The 25531-nt window shown below is 41.6% G+C and overlaps 1 protein-coding gene across 3 annotated transcripts in view; it reads left to right on the top strand.

The window, feature by feature from the left end:
• Positions 1-21065, top strand: part of CERS5 (ceramide synthase 5) — a 29730-nt gene extending 8665 nt beyond the window's left edge. For 2 of the 3 annotated variants that reach the window (XM_006735157.3, XM_031030075.2), the window contains 9 exons: positions 10106-10211; positions 10787-10917; positions 11780-11837; positions 13955-14005; positions 14719-14811; positions 16347-16475; positions 16622-16728; positions 17509-17665; positions 20155-21065. In XM_006735157.3, coding sequence (XP_006735220.1) covers positions 10106-10211; positions 10787-10917; positions 11780-11837; positions 13955-14005; positions 14719-14811; positions 16347-16475; positions 16622-16728; positions 17509-17665; positions 20155-20304 — 982 coding nt within the window. In that variant the 3' untranslated portion in view covers positions 20305-21065. Of the gene's footprint in view, positions 1-10105; positions 10212-10786; positions 10918-11779; positions 11838-13954; positions 14006-14718; positions 14812-16346; positions 16476-16621; positions 16729-17508; positions 17666-18640; positions 18750-20154 lie in introns of all 3 variants that reach the window. The other variant, XM_031030074.2, reaches the window with a different exon arrangement.
• The last annotated feature ends 4466 nt before the right edge of the window (positions 21066-25531 follow it).

Genomic DNA, 25531 nt, shown 5'->3' with positions numbered 1-25531 from the left:
GGGTGGCTCAGTTGGTTAAGCGACTGCCTTCGGCTCAGGTCATGATCCTGGAGTCCCGGGATCGAGTCCCGCATCGGGCTCCCTGCTCGGCAGGGAGTCTGCTTCTCCCTCTGACCCTCCTCCCTCTCATGCTCTCTGTCTCTCATTCTCTCTGTCTCAAATAAATAAATAAAATCTTAAAAAAAAAAAAAAAAGAACAAATTTGCCAGTTAAAAAAAAAACAGTCCTCAACAGTCCTTCCTTAAGTCCTCAAAATGTTTTACTTGCTATAGAGCAGCAGTTCTCAAAGTGTGGCTGAAGAATAGCTGGAGGTCCCTGAGACTCTCATTGTTAAAGAATTTCTCCCTCTCCAACTATATACATACATTTCTTTCATTACACATATTTATCTTTTTAATTTTTTATTTCTTTCTTTTAGGGAGGGGGTGGAAATATATGCATATATGTGCAAAGAATACACATATATGTACAACAAATGTGTATAGCACATGTGTTTGTAGATAGCAAATCCTATCCTCAAGAATTTACTCAGAAGGGGTGCCTGGCTGGCTCAGTTGGTAGAGCATGTGACTCTTGATCTTGGGGTTGTGAGTTCAAGCCCCATGTTTGGTGTAGAGATTACTTAAAAATAAAATCTTTTTTAAAAATATAAAAAATAAAAAAAGAATTTACTCAGAAAAATACACTGGCCTGGGTGCTATGTATAGGAGATAGACAAAATAAGGTATGGTTGGGAGTCATCAGCACGTAAATGAATGGTGCTAGTATAATTTAGTAATTTTTGAACTTTTTGTTCTCAGCATTCTTTTTCATTCTTAAAATTTATTGAGCATCCCTTATTCCTATTAGTTTTTCCATATTTGAAAATAAAGTTGAGGGGCACCTGGGTGGCTCATTCGGTTAAGCAGCTGCCTTCGGCTTGGGTCATGATCTCAGGGTCCTGGGATCAAGTTCCCCATCGGGCTCCTTGCTCAGCGGGGAGCCTGCTTCTCCCCCTCCCCCTCCCTCTCCCACTGTCTCACTCTGTCTCTCTCAAATAAATAAATAAAATGTTAAAAAAAAAAAAAAAGCTCTCATGCTTGCACATCTGCTCAAACCAGCATGGACTGATCTGGAAATACAGCCTCTCTGTGTGTCACCATTGTTTCCATCAGTATGCAAAGGATATAGGCTTCATTAAGTTGGATTAAGTGAACTGCTTGGTTATCTACCTTAACTGCAGATATCCAAGATACCTACTTTCATGCTAACTCTTTGTACATAAAATAAAAGTACTTCAATTAAGAGAAAGAAAAATACTGGTTCACTGAGTTATATAGATTTCCCAAATGTCAATACATTTCTTTATACAGTATTAAAAAAATCGTATTAGTTAATCTCATCAGAACCAGTCATATCATGAAAGCCTGAAGCATTGGGAAGCTGTCAAGCTCAAAGGTGGATATAAGTTCTCTAAAATTATAATTTTCACTTGAAAGCTTGAATTTTATCATTGGCAATAGCTTTTTGTTGTTTTTGACGAGACAGGCTTATTTTATTCATTTTCAAGAAAATGTTTCCTGGGGTGCCTGGGTGGCTCAGTCGTTAAGCGTCTGCCTTAGGCTCAGGTCATGATCCCAGGGCCCTGGGATCAAGCCCCGCATCGGGCTCCCTGCTCGGCGGGAAGCCTCCTTCTCCCTCTCCCACTCCCCCTGCTTGTGTTCCCTCTCTCGCTGTGTCTCTCTCTGTCAAATAAATAGGTGGAATCTTTGAAAAAAATAAATGTGTTTCACCTTTATTAAAAAAAAAAGAAAGAAAGAAAATGTTTCCTAAAACACAGATCCAAATAACCTTGGTTTGTCTGTTGGCCATTCTTTCAGGTAAAAATGGTATTCTTTGAAAAAAGTGATATATTTCAGCACACAACTCAGTTGAACAAGTGTTTCCGTGAGACAACTATATACTTTGGTGTGCAGCAAAAGTGCTTTCTGTGTACTTCCCATTTTATCACAGAATGCTCTTTAAAAATATACTCAAAGGCTGCGATTTATTAAAATCAGTCATTTGTATTGCTTCATCAAGGACATTCTTAAGTGAACTGGCTTATGAGGACATAGCAAGGAAGAAGGCAATAACCACTACTACAGTTTGCTGCCGCTGCCTTGATAGATTCTCCAGTGTTACAGGTTTCATCTTCCGTTGCTTTGCACTGTCATTGCAAATGTCAGCACAGTAACAAAGGCAAATAATGTCTTAAAATTATTTTGAAAATAGTTTTTACTTTGTGGGCCTCTAGAGAATGTCTCAGGGACCCTCTGCGGTCTGTAGACTATACCTTGAGACCTTCTGCTCTAATTGAATAAGATCAACCAGAGTGAGTGTGTAGAGTGAGAAAAGAACGTGCATAGAACTCTGAGGAAACAGCATGTTTTAGCAGAGGGGAAAATAAAAACCCAACGGGAGGTAAGAGGTATGACAACCTTATAGTATTTGATAATATCAGTAGTTAGCATTTAATAAGTACTTACTTTGTCCCAGGCACTGCTCTCAGTGCTAAACATTGAGTTCTCATAGTAACTTTAATATCCATAGTAGGTGGATATTACAGTCATCCTCGTTTTACAGGTGAAAAAAAGGGAGCATAGAGAAAGTTAAGTAGCATGTCCAAGTGACTCAACTAGCAGTGCATACCAAGCAGTCTAGTTCTACTGCCAGAGGGATAGAGGGAGAAAACTAGAAAGAGTATGGCAGTAAGGAAGCTAAGAAAAAAGAGCATTTCATGAGGGAGGGCATGGTCAGTAGTGTAGAATAATGCCGAGTGGTCAGGTAAGATAGAGGACTGAAAAGCATCCATTTGATTTCACAGTAGGGAGATCACTGACAACTTTGGCAAGAGCAGTGCCAATGGAGTGTAGGGACAGAAGCCAGATGAGAAAGGGATGAAGGCTAGGAATGAGTGGGAGTTAAAAGAGAAGGCTTGAGGAGAGAACTTTTTCCAAGAACTTCACAGTTGTGAGGTGGGAGAGTGCCAGAGGGTAGTAGGGGCAGGGAGAGCTGTTAAAGATGAGAAGAACTTGAGTGTGTTTAAGTCTGACAAGAAGAAAGAAATAGTGAGGCAGAAGATAATAGAAAAAAAGAGGAATAAATAGAATAAAATTTCTGATCAGGAAGAGAATGGATCTGAAGCACAGGGATCTTAGTTTATAGAGTGATTCTGTGCCAAAAGTTGAAGGGATTCCCTTCTCTTAGCCAAGATGCTTAAGAATCTGAGCTATTTCCACTTCCTTCTTCTTCCTCCTTATGTCTTCCACTGCTGTAACTCACTACTCTCTCTAGAGTCTCTATTCTACTGGAATTTCTTTGGTGAAGATTACCACAGATCTCCCAAGTTGCCAAATCCAGTGGATATTGAAATCCTTGTCTTACTTGATCTCTGCCTCATTTGATAACGACTCTACCTCTGGCCTTCCTGTCCTCTAAATGTACCTTTTATGCTAGTATTTCCCAGGATCCTGACCTTGGTTTTCTTCTCAATTTGTGTTCCTTTCTTGTTAAAATCACCCCCACCCCCACGATTTTAGCTACCACCTATATTCTCATTCTCTTGCTCTCTTTTTTCTTTCTCAGATCTGTGTCTGTGTGTCTTAAGCCCCTTTCCAAGTTTATTTGCCTACTAGACAGTTCCATTCAATGTCCCATGGGCACTTCAAATTCAGCATAACACAATTCATCTATCACTCCCAAATTTGCTTTCTTATCTTATGCTCTACTTGGTTTGGACACTATAATCAACTTAGTTTCCCAAGCCAGAAGGAACGCTTGACTCTTTCTTTTCTTTTGCCTTCTACATCTGTTCAGTCACCAAGTGCTGTTAATTTTACCTCCTCCACACCTCTTGAGTCTGTCCTTTCCTTTCCACTTCTATAGCCTTAGGTCAATGCTTTATCACTTATAGCATGGAGTTCTACAGTGGCCTTTAACTGGTGACACTCCTTTATTAATATACAAATCTATTTATCTCTTCTCCACCCTGGCCTGAAGCCTTCCAATGACTATCCGTCAACTATAGGATAAAGTTCATGCGTAGCATAACATACAAGGCACCTGTGATCTGGTCTCTAATTCTCTGTATAGTTTTTTCTCCTGCCACTATTGCCAGCCCCGAACTTGTACATTGCATATTTCTCTAAGCATACTTTCTTTTTTTTTCTTAAGATTTTATTTATTTGTCGAAGAGAGCAAGAGAGAGAGTGCGCATGAGCGTGGGGGGGTGGTGCGCGGGGAGCAGAGGGAGAAGCAGACTCCCCGCTGAGCAGGGAGCCCAATGTGGGGCTCCATCCCAGGACCCTGGGATCATGACCTGAGCTGAAGGCAGACGCTTAACCAACTGAGCCACCCAGGCACCCCTAAGCATACTTTGTTTCTTAGCTCTGCTTTAATACATGCTGTTGCAGCTGCCTGAATGTCTTTTAAACTTTCTCCTCTTTCCACCATACAGAAGCCACTCAAATTTTTAATGTGATTGGATTAAGAATTCAGTTGCAAAGGGAAAGGAGTTTCGGAATCTGTTTTCTGTGGGACTCTGCATTTCTTGGGGGTACATGTCTTGGTGGAGGATTTTCAAATGCTGCTTGTGTACCTAAGGATTAAATTCTTTAAACAGACTTTATCTGGCCTTAAGAATCTTTATTTAAACATCTTATTCTCTCTCTCTCACTAATAGATAAAATCTTAAAAAGGAGGGGAGCGCCTGGGTGGCTGAGTCAGTTAAGTGTCTGCCTTCGGCTCAGGTCATGATCCCGGGGTCCTGAGGTCAAGCCCCAGGTCTTTGGGCTCCCTGGTCATCAGGGAGTTTGCTTCTCCCTCTCCCTTTGCCCCTCCCCCCACTCGTGCTCTGTCTCTCTCTCTCAAATAAATAAAATCTTAAAAAAAATAAATAGGGGGCCTGGGTGGCTCAGTCGTTAAGCGTCTGCCTTCGACTCAGGTCATGATCCCAGGGTCCTGGGACCCAGCCCCGCATCAGGCTCCCTGCTCTGCGGGAAGCCTGCTTCTCCCTCTCCCACTCCCCCTGCTTGTGTTCCCTCTCTCGCTGTCTCTCCCTCTGTCAAATAAATAAATAAAATCTTTAAAAAAAAAAAATTTAAAAAATAAATAAACAGCTATCTTCTCTCGTGTGTGTGGGGGGGGGTGGGGAGCTTTCAGGTTCAGATATTGTCACTCATTACCTAATGATATAGCATCCTCATCAGTCTGTATAAGACCTTTCTCTTTTTATTGTATCTTTCCCTTCATTCCCTATTTTGATTTCTTTGATGGTTATTTTTCTTCTTTATATGTAAATTTTGACACTTCATATTTTTCCAGAAATTTATCTGAGCCACTGCTTCCCAACCTAATCATGTTGCTGCACACATAGAAAATAATTTGTGTATTGCACAGTGAGGTATTTGAGGCCAAAGGCTACAGACTAAGGTTACCTGGCTACCACAGGCCCCATGGGTCAGCCTGAGAGCTAAGAGCAGTATCTCAGGATAAATACAGCCCAAATATTTTACTTGCAATGATACACCCAGTTGAGAAGCTTGATCTGTACTTTGAAATATATTTGTGTATAGTTCATATCCATCAGTGATCTTTCAGTGAATCACAAAGATAGAATTGTTAGTATAGCTCCTGTTTTTGGTATGAAAAAGTAAAGTAGTAAGTAATTTCATCTTAATTAACCCAGGCCTCAGTCAGCTGCTGCCATGTATCTGGAGGACAGGAAAAGGGCAGAATGAAATGATGTCTACAAAGCAGAACAGATACGTTACAATCAGGTTGGGTCACTAGACTCATGTTCCTGGAGTGTCAGGTGGATAGGAGTAGCTTACCATTCATTATAGGCCACTAAATGCCTACTAATTCAGACCTGCAGGCAAAGGGGAGTCTGGTCTTTTGAATTATTTTAAAACTTGGGCAACAAATTGATCCTGGAGATGACAGAAAAACACAAGATAGATTTGATTTCTCAGTGTGATCCAGCACAGCAATTTTCAAACTATGATGTCAGGAGTCTTTTACACTCTTAAAATTATTAAGGATCCCAGAGAGTTTTATGGATAATATCTACCAACATGGGCTGCTTTAGAAATTAAAATGGAAATTTAAAAAAATAAATTTTATTAGTTCTTTTATAAATGACAATAAATTGTATTGGTAATAGAACTAATGTTTCATGAAAAATATTTTCCAAAAGAAAAAAAAGTGAGAATAATAGCATTATTTTACATTTTTTTTTTTTTTTAAAGATTTTATTTATTTATTTGACAGAGAGAGAGATAGTGAGAGAGGGAACACAAGCAGGGGGAGTGGAGAGGGAGAAGCAGGCTTCCCGCAGAGCAGGGAGCCCGATGCGGGGCTCGATCCCAGGACCCTGGGATCACGACCTGAGCCGAAGGCAGCCGCTTAACCGACTGAGCCACCGAGGTGCCCCTATTTTACATTTTTATAAGTCTCTTTATTTTTTTTAAGACTTTATTTATTTATTTGACAGAGAGAGACACAGCTAGAGAGGGAACACAAGCAGGGAGTGGGAGAGGGGAAGCAGGCTTCCCACTGAGCAGGGAGCCCGATGTGGGGTTCGATCCCAGGACTCTGGGATCATGGCCTGAGCCGAAGGCAGACGCTTAATGACTGAGCCACCCAGGCGCCCCTATAAGTCTCTTTAGTACTTGGCAGCTGTATTCTCATGTCAGCTCCTGCATTCAGTCTATTGCAATGTCATGTAACCCATGGAAAATTCCACTGTACGCTCATGAGAGAATGAGAGAAGAATGATTCTGAAGTTATAGAATTATTATGAGTGTGTTTGGACCTTGCAGACCTCCTGAAAGGGTCTCTGAGACCCTGGGAGTCTCTATGGCATGCTTTGATAAGTGCCTATCTAACAGAAAGGATGAATACCTAATTTCACTTTCTTCATTTAGGTGATTCATTAAATACCTAAATAAATCTATATATATAATTTTTTTATCAGAAAAAATTCTTTTGCAATGGTAAGTCCTTATTTATGGTTTTGTGCTTCACAGTGAAGCACAAAATAGGTGCTCCATAAATATTTGTCAAATAGATAAATTTTCTTAGGGTCTGTATGTGTATAACTGTAACTGACTAGATGCCAGTGACTTTGTCTTTCACTGCACTCTGTGAACAAATAAGGTCAGGATATGAGCTAATTAAAACTCTAGGATATTAAGTCCATTCCAAGGTCCAGATAATAAAAAAAATTATCTTGGCTTCACGTAGGTGAGCAGGGTACAAACCTGTCCCTGTTGTATGAAATAAGATTCCTTGCTCTTCTTGCCTTATGCCAGAGATACCATCAGGGAGAACCAAGACTGAACTGTTTCTGGTAAAAATAATAATAATAACTGCCTTTAAAAAAAATAAATAATAATAATAGCAGCTGCCTTTTAATGAATGTTTACTAAATATCAGGTACTGGGTTAGGCATGGATCATGTCATTTCATTTTTTAAAATAGCCCTGTGAGGTAGATATTATCTCCATTCTATAGGTGAGTAACTCACAAAGTCTCGTAGCTGGTAAAATCTAACTCGGGGCCTTTAATCACCTGACTGCTTCTGAATTGAGGAAGAGCCCAAGATCAAGGAGCAAGAGTAGGAATTGGAAAAGCTGTTTTGTTATTGGATGTACCTCTTCATATAATGAATGTAGATGAGAGAAGACAGTGCTTTCATCTCTCATATAGCACAAACTCAAAAGCAAAGAATGACTGACTTAATTACTTCTCTGGATGCTGATCAATCCTGGATCCAAACTGAGTTCCAACAGAGTAAGGGTAGGATTTGCAAGACCTGTCACTTGTCAGTTACTGAGCAACTACTGAACACAGACACAGAACCTTGGTAAATACAAAAACAGCATTCCCTGTATATTCTGTGTTCATAAGGAGTTTAAACGTGAGATGGGGTGCTAAAATATTTGTACACAGAATAATATATCAGGAAATACAAATTAAAGTATCTACTAGTGTTGGCCTTTGAATGAAACTTCTGCACCACCTGTTGTGAAAGGAGAGAATAGATTACAGATGTGGCTAACTTTGTGCTCTGAATAAATATTTCTCCATGGCTCAGGAACTCTGATGATAAGAGTAAAAGAAGTTTTCACAGAGGAAGATAGTAAAGTTTCTTATTCTCAGTCCCTCCCTTAGAGATAAATTCTGGATTCAAATGCAGATCAAGAAAATAGGTCAAGAGCACTCCATCTTATGCCTCCCAGTCACAATTTCATCTTGGGACTCCTTAAGATGCTAAGAGAACTAAAACTGGTTTTGACTTATCCTGAAAGTGACTATATAGAGCTTTTCCTAGAGTTAATGCTCACAGAAATTTATAGTTGTGGAGAAGAGAGATCTTTCTTTCTCTTTCTTTCTCTCTCTCTCTCTTTCAGTAGGCTCCACGCCCAGTGTGGAGCCCAGTGTGGGGCTTGAAGTCACAACTCTGAGAGCTAGAGTCAGATGTTTAACTGACTGACCCACTGAGACGCCCCTCTTTTTTTTTTCCAAGATTTGTTTTTCTTTTTAGAGTAAACTCTATGCCCAACATGGGGCCTGAACTCACAACCGAGATCAAGAGTTGCGTGCCCTACCAACTGAGCCAGCCAGGTGCCCCAAGAGAGATCTTTCTTGAAGAACCAAAGAACAGTTCCTTAATTTTCAAAGATCTACAAGTTAAAAACTAATTAAAATCAATGATAATACCATGGAATCATAGATATAGAAAAAAATCTTAGGAATCATCTCATTACTTCTTCTAGATGATGAAACCAAGAAGCAAGAGTTAAGTGACTTAACTAAGTTTATATGGCTTATTAATGGTAGATTTGGGAATAGAACTGAATACTAACAGGTAATTTATTTCTCACCCTTCCTAATTTCCTTCTTTCAGGCTACTGAAAGTTCTAAGTATTTACATATTCTTTTTTTTTTTTTTCATAAGATTTATTTATTTATTTATTTGAGAGAGACAGAGAGAACAAAGGGAGAGTAGGAGGGAGAAGCAGATTCCCGCGGAGCAGGGAGCCCAATGTGGGGCTCGATCCCAGGACCCTGCGATCATGACCTGAGCTGAAGGCAGCCTCTCAACGGACTGACCCACCCAGGCGCCCCTACATAATCTTTTGATTAGGTAGGAAGGTGACCAAGACCTAGGATATTTGTATTTAGGAAGAGCACAGTCTCAGTTCTACTGGGCCCTCCAATTAAGATCTTCTTGATCTTTTGATGTAAGGAAAACTACCATTTATTAAGCATCTTGTTTGTGCCATGGTCTTCATAATACATTGTCTCATTGAATACATATAAAGTTTTTATAAAGTAGACCAGTGCTTCTAACATTTTAATATGCATGTGAAGATCACCAGCGGATCCTGTTAATGCAGATTTTGATTTTGCAGGTCTGGGATGGGGTTTGAGATTCTGCATTTCCAAAAGGCTTGCAGAAAAAACCAATAATGCTTTTGGTTTGTGGCCCTTATATTGAGTAGCAAGGATAGTGATATTATTTTCATCTTATAGATGAAAAAACAGACTTACAGAGGTTAAGTAAATTTCCCACGTTCCTACGGGCAGTAGGTGTTAGACTGGTAAATAAAATAGGTTTGACCTAGGTCTTTCTGACTCTAAGGCTCAAGATGTGATTAGGGAAGCCAGGAAAAAATGGAAATAGAGCTTATGTTCTAATTTTTTTTTAAAGATTTTATTTATTTGAGAGAGAGTGAATGAGATACAGAGAGTATGAGAGGGAGGAGGGTCAGAGGGAGAAGCAGACTCCCTGCTGAGCAGGGAGCCGGATCCGGGACTCTATCCCAGGACTCCAGGATCACGACCTGAGCCAAAGGCAGTCGCTTAACCAACTGAGCCACCGAGGCGCCCTCTAATATTTCTTAAACAGGTCACTTCTCAAGGAGTCAGTGGCAGAATCCAGGACTAAATAAAAAAGTCCTAGTTCCCAGCCAAGTGTTTTCCCTTTTGCCTCCCATCAGTCCCCTAATCAGGATCTTTCCTTCGTGCTTATTAGCAAACCATATTTAGAATTGGCTTTGGATTTTTCTCATTACAGGTTTATTGCCAAACCCTGTGCACTCCATGTTGGCATCCAGGACAGTGGTCCCTATCAGGCCCAACCCAATGCCATCCTTGAAAAGGTGTTCGTATCTATTACCAAGGTAAGTGGGCAAAGAAACAGAAAGATTCATGTGAGGGGTTGCTCCGCAGGGCAGGGGAGGATAGAAGGCAAGTATCTCCAAGGGTAGGGATAGAATGGGTAGTTCACATAACTATAAGGAGAGCTTTATCCCTCAGGGAAATACCTTTGGGTCAGGATCCCTTAAATCAAGTTTACATACATTTGAATTTTAGGCCTAGTAGCCACCACAACCCTGCCCTCCCCAAACACACATCATATCTTGATTTTGTTTATCCCTGCTCCAGCTTCTCTCATTATCTAGTTACATGATCAAAATGAGGGTACGATAGCCTTGGCAGTTGGGTTTTTAATAGTTTTTTTGACTCAGCTTGGGCTGGAGGGAGACGACCAGACAAGGAGGTATATAAAAGTAAAGGTCTTTGATAATGTAAAATAGGACTTCTTACTAAAAATGAGTTTTGGGATGAAACCTAGAAAGATAAACATCCCTTAAACTGCTGTTGTTACCTCTCCTTTGCCACTCAGCTAGTCAAAGGGATTTAATGAGAGGGTAGAAGAAAAAGGGATATTCTGACTCTGTTCATACATCTACAGTATCCTGATGAGAAGAGGCTGGAGGGCCTGTCAAAGCAACTGGACTGGGATGTCCGAAAGATCCAATGCTGGTTTCGTCATCGGAGGAATCAAGACAAGCCTCCAACGCTCACTAAATTCTGTGAAAGCATGTAGGTGTGCATAGGGAGGTGGGGAGTGAGAAGAAGGATAGGGTGTGACCAGACTGAGGTTTTCTTTTGTTAGGACAATAGTCCATGGATATAGAGGGCTAAATCAAATTATTATAGGCAGGAAAGAAGAGAACTAGAAGACTGGTCACCCTTAGTGTCTTGAATGTGCTTGCCACTAAGCTACATGTTGTAGTTCCATGTTGTTCCCTTTTCCCAAACAGATTGGGAGTACGTTCCTATAACTGCACTCGTGTAGGTAAATAGGCACACCCCTGTCCACCTTGGTAGAGATAGTACCAGCTTGCTCTACATTGACATTTTGGTAGGAAACATCCCTTTTCTCGACATGCTATACTTCATTTCACTGGGTTTTTACTAATTATCCTCTGGACACAGAACACAATTTATCATTGTCTTGCAAGAAAAAAAATTAGGCACTATCATTAGGGAGTGTATGGAAGAAAAGTTGATTAAAGTTGATTAAAAAGTTGATTAAAGCCAGTATACACTTGTGGAAATCTTTTAAAAAGAGCTGGAAGATGTCTCTTATCATTTTGGCTTTTTAGGTAACAGTATTTGTCCCTATTCTGGGAACTTCTCCTCCATTTTTTTTAAAGATTTTATTTATTATTATTATTATTTTTTAAGTAAACTCTATGCCCAATGTGGTGCTCAAACTTAGAATTCTGAGATCCAGAGTCACATGCTCTACCGACTGAGCCAGCCAGGTGCCCCTCTGGGAACTTACCGTATTTCTCACCCATAATTATCTTACCTCCAAGTCTGCTGTCTAAACTTCCTCAGCCTCAAAGACTTTCTTTTGAGTGAACATTCATCTAACCTCTATTCTTTGCCTACCCAGGTGGAGATTCACTTTCTATTTATGTATATTCTGCTACGGAATTAAATTTCTGTGGTCGGTAAGTCTAAACTCTCTCTGGTCCTCTCTTGAATTCTAATCATGCCTACATCTCTAGAAATAAAAGTTAAATGCCATTAGTTCTTTATTTTCCCCCTCCCCTTTTATTTTTTCTATAATGCCTACAGCCCAGGTTTATATGCTAAATAGATGGTCTTCTGTCTGGCGTCTGACTTCAGTAACTCATAACTTTACTGTTTCTCCCCTTATTTGGGGGAGATAATAGTAATAATTGTAATAGCGTAGTATAATGGTATAGTATTGATTAAATCAGCATAGTCTGTGATGGTTTATAAAGCATTTGACAAAAATTCTGTAACCCTTTAACCCTTTAAAAGTGGATAAAACAGGTATTATTCCTGCTTTTCAGTTAATTATCAAAGTTGAAGAATTTCAGGCTTTTTGATTCCTGATTCCATGGTGGTTGGTTTTTTGGTTGTTTTTTTGTTTGTATGTTTGTTGTTTCACTGTACCATACTATTTTCCTCTAAATGTTATAATTGAAGTATCAAAATACATGAAGTAAAAAGAGGCAGAACTGAAGGAATGGAATAGACAAATACCATGGTTGGTGATTTTAATACTCTTCTTTCAGTAATTGACTAAAATCACCAGACAAAAAATTACTAAGGATGTAGATTTGTACAACACAATTAACCAGTTTGACCTAATTGACATTAGAGAACACTATGCCAGCAGCTGAAGAATATATATAATCTTCAAGTATACATGGAACATGAATTAAGACAGACCATATGCTAGGCCATAAAATAAGTCTCAGTAAATTTTATTTTATTTTATTTATTTTTTAAATTTTTAAAAAATATTTTATTTATTTGACAGAGAGAGACAGCGAGAGAGGGAACACAAGCAGGGGGAGTGGGAGAGGGAGAAGCAGGCTTCCTGCCGAGCAGGGAGCCCGATGTGAGGCTCAATCCCAGGACCCTGAGATCATGACCTGAGCTGAGGGCAGATGCTTAATGACTGAGCCACCCAGGCACCCCAAGTCTCAGTAAATTTTAAAATTTTGAACTCTTACAAGATATGTTCTCTGACCATAATGGAATTAAGTTAAAAATAATGAGATATCTAGAAAACATTTGCAAGTTAAACTCTTCTAAATGACCCATGGATCAAACAAGAAATCACAGGGGTAATTAGAAAATATTTAATTGAATGATGCTGAAAACCCAACACACCAAAACTTGTGGGATGCAGCTAAAGCCTGCTTAGAGGGAAATTTATAGCTTTAAATGTTTATATTAGAAAAGAAGAAAGCTTTAAAATCAATGATAATAAGTTTTTAAGATCCGGAGCAAGAAGAGCAAAGTAACCCAAAGTAAGTTAAAAGAAAGAAATAACCAAAAAAAAGTAAAAAGTTAATGAAATATCATAGACCTGTACCCCTGTAACAAATAATACATTATATGTTAGTTAATTGAATTTAAATTTTTAAAAAATAAATTAATAAAAAAAAAGAATGAAATAGGCATTAGACAAACAATGGAGAAAATTGATAAAGCCAAAAGCTGGCTCTTTTTAAGGTTTAATTAAAACTGTTAAACCCCTAGGAAAAAAAAAGAAAACAAATGATCAATGTCAGGGAGAAAAAGGGACTCTTATTATAGATCCTGTTGATGTTGAAAGGATAATGACAATATTATGAATAATTTAATAGTAGTAGATTCAACAACTTAGATGAAATAGACAAATTCCTTAAAGGACTTAATTGAAACTCCATTAGAGATAATTATTTTTGACTTTTGAATCTTTGGCATGGAGATCTCTCTCTCTCTCTGTTGTCAATGGAATCATTGTCTTCCCACGTCCCTATTTCCTATATCCTAGATGTTGATGTTTCCAAAAACTATCCTAGAGCTCTCCCTGCTCTTATTTACCTCAAAGTATGGTTTTTCTATTTGTAATAACACTTTCTTGCTCTAGAAGAAAAACCTAGCCATTTATTGACCCTTTAAGGACCCATAAATTCCATCAAGAAGGATGAAGGATTCCCTTTTCTTCCCCATCTCTCTTGTGCTCCTAGCATAGAGAAAGGGATTTATAGGTGAGCCAGGGTTGAATCCTAAAGGCTGACCTGGATTATCTGTTTTCTCTTAGTCACCGTGGTTCTGGGACATCCGACAGTGCTGGCGTAGCTATCCATATCAGGTACGGTCTGAGCCCTTTCAAGACAGGGGCCTTATGTATGTGTGGAAGGTACGGTAGGCAGGGCAGTCTTAGGGCAGATGGCACGTTTTCTTGGTATTCTTGAGGGATTAGGGGCTGAGTCTCTTTGAGTCATATATTCAGGGTATCTATTTCTGGGGCCCCTGTAACAGTGAAATCCAGCCATCTTTTTTGTTCCAGATTCCCTATTATATTCACCCTAATTGGGTGGAAAGAAAAGCAGCTTCCTGGTACTTAATGAGACTCTTTTCTGGTTCAGGTGTTCAGGTGTCCTTTTTGAATCAAGGGTAACTTGGAGTCCCTTAAAAGCATCTTGGTTCTAATCTATACTAGAAAAATATCAGGGGGCTGCTAACAGGGTAGAAGAAGAGAAGACCTGAGTGTCTTAAATCCCCTGAAAAGCACTAATTGTCCAGAATTCTAGACACACTGATTTGATTGTGCTATCGTATGTGATAACCTTATCTGACCTCTAAAGGTACCAGCTGAAAATGTGTATGTGGAGGGGCAGAGGGAAGAGCCTTAATTCTCCACACCAATCCACAGTCTGTTAGCTATTACAGATCTTGGAAGATGTTGGGGAGAAAGGATATCTAATAATTTGGGGTATTGGTCCTCTGAGACAGAGAAAGTTGCAGAGATGGAATGAATTTTTGACTAGCTGGTATTCTAACTACTCCTTTCCTCTCTTCCAGCCTCTCACAAGTGGGCTTTATTACTATTATATCATGGAATTGGCCTTCTATTGGTCTCTTATGTTTTCTCAGTTTACAGACATTAAACGAAAGGTAAGGACACTGGCTCCCCTCATCTCTAATTGATTGCACCCTCCTCCTTTCTAGCAGCCACCATTACTGCTATTGTGGGTTCTCTGCCCTGCCTGGGACCACAAAAGAAGGAGAAAGTAGGTTGGATGAGACTGTTAGCTCTTGGTAATGTTCTCAGAAATGAGACTTGACTAATGATGAATTAAGTATATTTGAGGCATTCAGGGCAGTCCAGGATAAGAACGGTTAACCAGCTAAAAAGCATACCCTTTTCCTTAATTTTCTCTAAGGCTCTTACATATATAAAGCTCTGGAAATTAGTCAGAACTTAGGGATAGCAAGGCCTCATCTAGGAAAAGGACTGCTTTCAAAAAAGCAGGATCTGGCTTTTGTTTTGCATTGGAGATCCTTGTTCTCGCTCTGTTCTCCATTCTTGGTAACTCCACCTACTCAAAGAATGTCAACTGGAAAGGGTTTTAGATGACTTATTTTACTGTTTTCTTGCTATTGTTTAGGAAACAAAGATTCAGAGAAGTGAGAGTTGACTCGCCCACATAGTGACAAAGTTGGAAATGACTTAAGTTTTTTATAAGCAGACAGAAAGGGCAGAATCTTCACTTTTTATTGGTATGCATCTGTAACAATGTGGTTCCAGCAGCTCTAACTTTAATCTGTCACTAACTCATGATTATCTTTGGTGAGGAAAATCAGGGTTAGCATTTATGGGAATCAATTGACACTAATCTGGGTTATTAGTTGTTGTATAATCTAGAAGCCCAATCCTCAGTTCAGATGCCTTTCACTCTCCGATGGTCAGGAGACACAGGTCCCCTTATTAAAAATTTATTTTTAAACACAACACATATAAAAAGGTTTGTAATATATATGTGGGTTTTAAAACATACTAGAACGTGTACTTGTGAACCCATCCCCAGCTCAAGAACTATAACCTACCATTGTATCTATGTGGAGAGCACAGACTTCTCATCCTTGTTTCTCTGACCCAAATTCACCTGCCTTCTCCCATCCTCTGTCCCTCAGTGGGCTGAGAAGTATTTATTAGACATGTCTGATAATAGGTATTTAAAGATTTCTCTGAGTTTAACCTTGGCATTTGAACCCAAGAGGAAAATAGAGCTTTAAATCTGAAAGCAGAAGGTGCTTACAGTTAAGATAGATTATTTAGTATTTCTCTGAAACTTTTTAGAAGAGTTTAGCTTCACCCCTCCACAAACCTCTCCTGTTAGGTCCCTTTGGTTGAAATTTCCTTCATCAGAACAATCTTAGAATATCAAAGGTACCGCTTTTGGTGTGATTACCACCTGGGAAATTATTTCCAAGTGTCAGGTCAGCATACATGGTCTACATATTCTGCAACGTCCAAACAAAATTGTTATTTTCTGTACTTTGAGCTATATTAACATAGATTAGGGGTCAGTTACTGGTATAGAGTTTTGGGTCAAATGCTAGGGTGCTCCATAAGGGAGAGTTTAAAACAAAATAGAACCTCTATGTCCTTGCCTTTACCCACCCCTTCTATTTCTGTTCCATCCTAGGACTTCCTGATCATGTTTGTGCATCACTTGGCCACCATTGGGCTTATCACCTTCTCCTACATCAACAACATGGTTCGGGTGGGAACTCTGGTCATGTGTTTACATGATGCCTCAGACTTCTTGCTGGAGGTAAGGACCACCGCCCCCTCCATCCTCTCTTTCCTCATTATTCCTCTTTCTCTCCTTTTCTTCCTCTCTGAGAATTGGCTTTATCCCCAACTCAATTCTTTTTCTTCCCCCACCCCCCAATTCAGTTCTTCTCTTCCTTTCTCCAGGCAGCCAAACTGGCCAATTATGCCAAATACCAGCGTCTCTGTGACACCCTTTTTGTGATCTTCAGTGCAGTTTTTGTGGTCACTCGTCTAGGAATCTACCCATTCTGGTAAGTGTTAGGGCCATGGAGCAGTGGTCAGTATGTAGCTAATGATACCTTTTGCCAATTTAGGGAACAGGCCACCAAAAAACCCTATTGCCCTGCCTTATCCTGGGCCTAACCTGACCCCTTATGGACTCTCACGGGACCTTACTTCCCTCGCACAGTATTTTTAGGAAGATGTGATCCAGACTGAGAACATCCAACTCACTTGCCTGTGGCTTTCCAGACTCCCCTCTGGGAACAAGCCCTCCTTTGATGCCTAAGTAATTCCTTTGCCTTCTTTTGCGCTGATTGCAAAACTCTCAGGCTCTTCTTATTTTCCTGCTCTTATACCCTCCCCCATCATAACCAACACACACACCACTCACACTTCTACACTCACTGCTTTCTGTACAAAGCCAATGACTGTAGGTTGGAGATTCTCCTTAGTCTGAGGGAATCAACTACAAACTGTCCTATCTGTGCCTAAGAATCTGAGTAATGACTAGGATTATGATTAAAATTGCTGCCCCGGTTTTGTGAAACTCTTCATATTTGAAACAATTAATGATAGGACTTAATCCATCAGTTTCTGAGATTTACATATCTTTCCCTGCCTTTTAAGATAGAAAACTTCATAGGCCCCCTTTCTTTATCTTTTCTCACTGTGGATGAATATCCCTGGCATTTCAACTGTTAGAATGTATAGAGAGAAAACATACTGGGTTCTGCTTCCTAGGGAACTGAGCTTTATTCCTATCTACCTAGCTTTGACTCTAGAATCTCACCACTGGCCTCTTCTTCTAGGATTCTGAACACGACCTTCTTTGAGAGTTGGGAGATGATCGGGCCTTATCCCTCCTGGTGGCTCTTCAATGGCCTTCTCCTGATCCTGCAGGTTCTACATGTCATCTGGTCCTACCTAATTGTGCGAATTGCTTTCAAAGCTTTGATCCGAGGAAAGGTGAGGAGGAAAGATGGCTTCTTTCTTTGGGGCTGGGTAGCAAGATAGATATTACTCAGTAGACCTTCTCTAGCTTAGTGAGCCACAGCTACTCAAGCACACCCAGCAGAAAGCTTAGGACTCCAGAGTTTTCACCTTTTCTCTAAGTGTTGAGCCTGTTAAGACATGACTTAGAGGGGTACCTTGCTGGCTTAGTCAGTAGAGCATGTGACTCTTGATCTCTGGGTTGTGAGTTGGGGCCCCACGTTGGGTGTAGAGATTACTAAAAAAAAAAAAAGACATAGATGCAGGAGGAAGGATCTGCCTTCCTCCTGTCCCTTAGGAATGACTGTGTTAAATAATGAACAGTATTACATTTCGAGATGACCTCACCCATTTCCTACCCCTTACCTACCTACTTCAGTGCATTTCATATTTTTGTTTTTTAGCACAGAAAAACTCTAAACTGGGAACTGTATAAAAGCAGCCGTGTTTGATTGCCTAAGAATGGCATGGTAGTTCGCAAGCCACCCCAAGATGATTACACTGTGATGTTCAAGATATGGGGCTAAGTACTGGCCTCATCCCACTGTTGAATGAGGTGGTGATCCTAAATGAGATAGGTGTTTAGGGTTTCAAATACCCACCTTACTCTGAGAGCCCAAAAATACAAAGAAGGGGGTCATTTAATGATCAAACTCATAGCTGAAGTGTGCAAATTCTGAATCAGTCAGGTGGGGATTTGCCCGTGGGCTAGGGATTCAGCCTTCAGCAATACAGAGCACTGGGGGGTGGGGGGGTGGGGCTCTCTGCCAGAGGAGACACTGAGTCTAGGAGAGAGGAATAGAATGCAACCCAGGCATATATGATCTGTTATGTCCCTGTTCCTTATGGCTGCAACTGGTTTTAGAACTTGCTCAGTGTGCCTGTGCATCCTGCTGTAGCTTCTGGGCTACTGGACATCTCTCTTCTCCCCTGCTTTTCTTTCCTGACCAGGTGACCTATCCAGGAAGGATTAGACCCAGATTCTGTACCCTCCACTCTTTTCTCACCTCCTTCCTTTTTTCTATGCCTGGTGGGAGTTGGACAGTTTCATCTCTTGCATGTAAGTGTATCTGTGCTTCTAGCGTTCAGTAAAGCATGTCTGTCTGAATGTGTCTCTCTTCCTTCCTGCTTTCCTTCCTGTTCCCTGTGTTGTCTCCCAGCATGCCTCTCTCCTGACCCTGTGGGGCCATTGTTGACTGGAGCTCAAGTTGCCAGATTCTTGTTCGTAAATGGAGGCAAGAGTTGAGTCTACTCTTTATATTTTCCCCTTTTTGAGCCTCCCTTTACCTCAAATCTAGATAGACTCTGCCCTCTGGTAGAAACTTCCTAAAGGTCAGGTAATCACTTGCTTGGGTTCAGAGGTCAGCAGCTGCAATAAACCAGTCTTAGAGCTAACCAAAGCAAGTGCCCCACGCCTTGGCAACAGCCTTTGTAGCTCTGTTCCTTTCTCACCCCCCTCTCTCCTTTACTTTTTCTTTTCTTTTTTTTTTTTTTAAAGATTTTATTTATTTATTTGACAGAGAGAGACACAGCGAGACAACGAGAGAGGGAACACAAGCAGGGGGAGCAGGAGAGGGAGAAGCAGGCTTCCCACCGAGCAGGGAGCCCGATGTGGGGCTCGATCCCAGGACCCTGGGATCATGACCTGAGCCGAAGGCAGATGCTCAACGACTGAGCCACCCAGGCACCCCTACTTTTTCTTTTTCTAACAAAACACATTGAGGGGCACCTGGCTGGCTCAGTCCGTAGAACAGGCAACTCTTAATCTCAGAGTCATGAATTCAAGCCCCACACTGGGTGCAGAGCTTACTTAACAAAACAAAAATTAAAAAACCCCACATCGATTATCCTTCAGTTCTGGAGGTCAGAAGTCTGGCAGGTCTCACTGGGTTTCTCTTCTTTACTTTTTATGGTCCATGGTAGAGAACTGGAAATACTTTGGTGTCATAGGACTGAGTCCAGGAAGAGCAGAATGACTGAAAAAGGCCTAGTTCTGGATCAGCTCTGGGGATAAACCAAAGTCAGAATGACCAATATGAGTAACTCCAGGGGCCGCCACCACCAGAACATAGAAGCAATGATGACAGCCACCTGTGTTGTTTGTACTGGTCTTTTCTAGTGTTTGAGGTGGGAGAGGAGAGAGAGCATCTGGAGTTTCCCTCAGGCCTACACCCAGACTCAGTGAATGACTTCAGCTCTCTCAGGCCGGTCCTGAGAGACACACCCTTACCACACAGCTTCTTGTTCCATAGGGAGCAAAGATGACAAGAGAGACATCGAGAAAGAGGCAGAGGGTAATCCCAGCCGTAGCCATGGCCCAGATAGTATTTTGAGTCAGGTGCCGCCAGAAAGCCGGCCACAGTGGGAGCAGTGCCCAGGCACGGGCTCTGTGGGCCCGAGTCTGTCTTCCGATAGCAGACAAGTTCTTTCCGCACCTTTCCCACCTTTGGCCCCATCCCACCCAGGTGTCTAAGGATGACCGCAGTGATGTGGAAAGCAGCTCAGAGGAGGAAGACGTGGCCACCAACCCCAAGAGCGCCTGCGGCAGTGGCCCCAGCAATGGCGCCAACCGGGTGAACGGTCACCCGGGGAGAAGCTACTGGGCTGAGGAGTGAGGCGGTCGGCGCGGGGCCACGGCACACATGGACTTACAGGGCCCCTGGCCGCCTCCTCCTCTTGGGCCGCCCCGCATCCACACGCTTGTGACTGGGGGTCTGCAGGGCACTGAGGAGAATCAAAAAAGCAAATATTTTCACTTTTTTTAAAAAAAACTCTGCCATTTTGTATTTAATAGCCTCCAGGTTCTTTCAGTAATGTTATTTGCTTCTGTGTGTGTGTGTGTGTGTGCGCGCGCGTGTGCATATGCGTTTGTGCATGTGCATGGGTTTCGTTTCCTGAGTTGGGGCACAATTCTAGACTGGGGCCCCTAGGCCTTGTGTCCCTTTTGAACCCACCTCAACCCCAGATTTGGCTGCGCCTTGAATAATGCTGGCTCTGGACTGTCCCCTCCCTCGTGGTCCATGGCTCCCGAAGCTCAGGCCATCCGAATAGAACAGTAAAGTTCAGCTCCAGGTTTCTGCACTGTTCCTCCTCGGAGCTGGAATATTTCACATGAAGTTGTACAGAAACAGACAACCATGGATGGGATGACCAAGATTTCTGTGGCCCCTAGCTAGATTCCCTTCCTGCCACCTGGTGATTACAGGGACAGCTGCTGATTCCCTGCTCTTTACTAAATGGTACACAGGGAGTTGGGGGGGGTGGCAGAGGGTGCGCTGAGGGCCAGAGGAGGACAACAGCCACTGGGTGAACCGTTGACGGTTTATACTATTGTTTACTCTTCTGTGATTAAAAGTGCTTCCACCCTTCTCTGCCATCTCAGCCTCTTTAGTGACTCTATCCCCAATTCCCTGAATCCATAAGCTAAGTAAGAAAATTTTCAGGTCTGATTCTAAAGGTTCTTAGACACTCAATTTTTCCTTTCTGTGCATGCTGGGAAGAGAGTGCCTACACTCTATGGCTTTATGTGTTAAGAAAACAAACATGCACAGTGGTCACAAAAAATACTGGGCAGATAAAAGTACGGATATCACTAAACCAACAAAGGATTTGGTTGAAGACACTTTTAGTGAGATACCTGTATTTCCCACACAGAGACTACCAGCTAACACTTAAAAGATTGTGATAAATGAGTCTGAGATGTTTTCTCTTTTAGTTCTGTTTTCTTTTAGCCATGGAAAAACAGTCTTCCTAATCTAGACTTTTCTGTAGTTTAGGTCTTGGCAAAATTACCAATGGTAGTATTCATCTCAGGATAGTTTTCCATTTAGTGAATATTCAGATTATCAAAATATTTCCAGATGTTCTTGTGTACATTAAGGCTTATGAAATGCTTCATTGTCAGGGAGATGGATGAAAATTGAAGAAAAAGGTTACTGTTCTAAGAATCAGGTACTCACTTGGCATTCATTGACCTTATTGGGATATAGACCCTGCTAAAATTACCTTACTGAGCGGCTGGCCTTTTTTTTTTTTTTTTTTTTTTAAGAGCATGCACAAGTGGGGTTAGGAGCAGAGGGAGAGAAAGAGAATCTCAAGCAGGCTCCACCCCTGGATGGACCCAACGTAGGGCTCGGTCCCACAACCCTAAGTTCGTGACCTGAGCAGAAATCAAAGAGTCAGATGCTTAACCAGCTGAGCCACCCCGGCACCCCTGAGTGGCTGGCTTTTAAAAAGACTTACCTTGGGGCATGTGAAAATTATTTCTGAAAAATCTTACATAGTTATTTGGTCAGAACTAGCCTGAAGTCTTATATTTAGTTCCTCAACTTGCCATATTGTTGAAAAGACTAGTAATTGTGAAATATGGATGAAATACTTTTTTTTTTTAAGATTTTATTTATTTATTTGAGAGAGAGAATGAGATAGAGAGCATGAGACGGGGGAGGGTCAGAGGGAGAAGCAGACTCCCAGCTGAGCAGGGAGCCCGATGCGGGACTCGATCCCGGGACTCCAGGATCATGACCTGAGCCGAAGGCAGTCGCTTAACCGACTGAGCCACCCAGGCACCCCTGAATGAAATACTTTTAAAAGATACGGTTTTAAGCCTTTTGAAATCTGAACAACTACTCTGTAAATCTAGGGCTAGTTGTCCCGGTTAATCTGACAGAAGATGCAACTGAATGGTATAATAGTAAAAATAATAATAGATAACACCTAGCTCTTCATTATATGCCAGGCACTATATGAAGCACTTCACATATGATCAAAATGAAGCAAAAAGAAGTTAACTTGCCTAAGGTCAAACAGCTAATAAAGAATCAAACCCAGTGTCGTTTTTTGTTTGTTTTTGTTTTTTTGGAGGGGGTGAGAGAGAACCTCAAGCAGGCTCCATGCCCAGCATGGGGCTCAATCCCACTACCCCGAGATCACGACCCAAGCCAAAACCAAGAGTCAGATGTTCAACCGACTGCACCATCCAGGTGCCCCAAGCACTCGACTTTTGATCTCAGCTCAGGTCTTGATCTCAGGGTCATGAGTTCAAGGCCTGTGCTGGGCTCCACACTGGGTGTGGAGCCTACTTAAAAAAAAAAGAAGAATGTCATGTAGAGCTGACATACATCACTTCCACTGTGTTCTACTGATCAAAGTAAGTCACAGGGACCACCTAGATTCAAGAGGGTGGTGAGAGAGACTCTACTACCTCGATGAAGAGTAGCAAGGCTCACCGCAGAAGAGCATGTGCAATGGGACATACAGTTACATTCATCTTTGAAAAGTTCTAACTGCCACATTGAGGAAACTGAGTCTTAGAAACTGCTTGAAAAACACAAACATAGGGGCACTTGGAGTGGCTCAGTCAGTTAAGCATCTGCCTTTGGCTGGGGTTATGATCTCAGGGTCCTGGGATTGAGCCCTGCATTGGGCTCCCTGCTCAATGGGGGGTCTACTTCCCCTCTCCCTCTGCCCCTCCCCTCCCCCTGCTCGTGCTCTCTCTCAAGTAAATAAATAAAATCTTACAACACACACACACACCAGGGCACCTGGCTGGCTCCGTCGATAGAACATGCAACTCTTGATCTCAGGGTCATGAGTTCAAGCCCCACACTGGGTGTAGAGATTACTTTAAAAAACAAAACAAAAAACCACAAACATCTTAGATTGCCCATCATGTATCATGAGGTTTCACGTTATCGCAATCCTAAAATAATCACGAGTTTAGTTAGTAGGTGATTCAGTATGCTGATTGTAAACCAAATACTTCAGACTTTATATCCAGTATTCATGCAGGGAAACATTTTCAGTTCAATAAAATATTTGTTAAGTGCCTACTTTATGATAGGCACTGTGGCAGAATGTGGGGACACAAAGATGAACAAGATCTGGTTTCTACTCTCAAAGAGTTCATATACCCCCCAGTAAGGGGGGAAAATACTACAGTGCAAAAAAGAACTTTCTAAATTATTCTTTGCAAGGTGGGAGAAAACTTGAAAGTGGAGCTTGGCCATTCAAAATGAGTAGAGTTTTGCCAGGAAAACAGGAATGGAAAGGTATGTTTAGAAGAGATGTCAAAGTACATGAAAGATACCAGCTCCGGCATAATGCAGGCTAAAATAACCTGAGACAGCTAGAAATGGTAGGAAAAGGGTTTTGTTTTGTTTGTAAGTTTGTTTGGACACCAAAGACACAATGAAAGGAACTGAAAACTAATGCAGAAGGTAAAACAGCCGATGCAATTACTAGAGCGGTGAGGGAACATGACTGAAGAACTTGGGTTTTAATGCTAACAACAGACAAGACCATGCAGGAAGCTGGAAATGAGACCTCCAGTTAAAGCTGGGACCCTGAGATAGCAACAGCCTTAGTGAAAGGGGGGAAACTATGAAAAATTCATCCGGTTGGCAAAAGAAGGACGCAAGCAAGTTTGCTTGGGCTTGTGGGGTCAGGAGAGTCAAGAATTTCCTCAAACTCTGGGCCCACACTCCATGGGAATTTGAGAACTTAAATACACGCTTCCTGTGTGGTCTAGGACACATCATGACCCCCCACCCCCACCCCATCCCCACCCCATCCCCAGGTAAGAACTTGCATGAAAATGGTCTCAGATCAGTTACCCATGGCACCACTCTGGAGAGACAGGTGCATGATGATACAGACGACGTGGGATTCTTACACCGCTACCACCAACTCCCAAATAAAAAAGCTCTGAAAGACTGTCTCAGTCAAACCTGCAAGACCTGTAACTAACAAAATACTAGTATCCAGAATATACATAACTAAAGAAACAACAAAGGCAACCCAATAACAAGACAAAGGCAGGGGAGGGAGTAAAGGATATGAATAGGCGATTTCTAGAGGAAGACTATGCTAATGGTTAATAAATCAATTAAAGGGCGCCTGCGTGGCTCAGTCCGTTAAGCGTCTGCCTTCAGCTCAGGTCATGATCCCGGGGTCCTGGGATCGAGCCCCCAGTCAGGCTCCCTGCTCAGCGGGGAGTCTGCTTCTCCCTCTGCCCCTCCCCCCATGCTTGCGTTCTCTCTCTGAAATAAATAAAATCTTTTTAAAAATTAATTAATTAATTAAAAAGGTGCTCTAGGGCGCCTGGGTGGCTCAGTCGGTTAAGCGTCTGCCTTCGGCTCAGGTCATGATCCCAGGGTCCTGGGATGGAGTTCCGCATGGGGCTCCCTGCTCTGGGGGGAGCCTGCTTCTCCATCTCCTCCCCACTTGTGCTCTCTCTATCTCTGTCTCTCTCTCTCTCAAATAAATAAATAAAATCTAAAAAAAAAAAAAAGTAAATAAAAAAATAAAAAGGTGCTCTACCTTACTGGAAATAAATAATATGTAAATTAAAACTAACAGAAACCACTTCATCACTTTGAAAAACTTAACAAAAACTAGTAAAGCTAAATATTAGTAATATTAGTAATAATTACTCTTGGAAAAACTAGTAGATGGGCCCAAGAAAACATACAAGGATACTCATCGGATTGCTATTTATAAGAGGGAAAAAGTGGAGATGACTCAATGATCTTTCTCTAGAGGAATGGAATAAATTGATTTACTCATGCAGTTGGATGAGCAATTAAAAACTAAGGTTTTTTTGGTTTGTGTTTTTTTGGGGTTTTTCGGTCAATATGGATGTACTTGTCTGAACCAGTAGGATATAATATATAAATTTAAAAGAATTGTTATAGGGGCGCCTGGGTGGCTCAGTCGTTAAGCGTCTGGCTTGGGCTCAGGTCATGATCCCAGGGTCCTGGGATCGAGCCCCGCATCGGGCTCCCTGCTCCTTGGGGAGTCTGCTTTTCCCTTTCCCTCTATCCCCCTCCCACGCTCATGCTC

This window comes from Leptonychotes weddellii, chromosome 5 (genome assembly GCF_054177405.1).
Source record: "Leptonychotes weddellii isolate Sample4059 chromosome 5, ASM5417740v2, whole genome shotgun sequence".
Lineage (NCBI taxonomy): Eukaryota > Metazoa > Chordata > Mammalia > Carnivora > Phocidae > Leptonychotes > Leptonychotes weddellii.
This window is presented reverse-complemented; position numbering and strand designations above follow the sequence as displayed.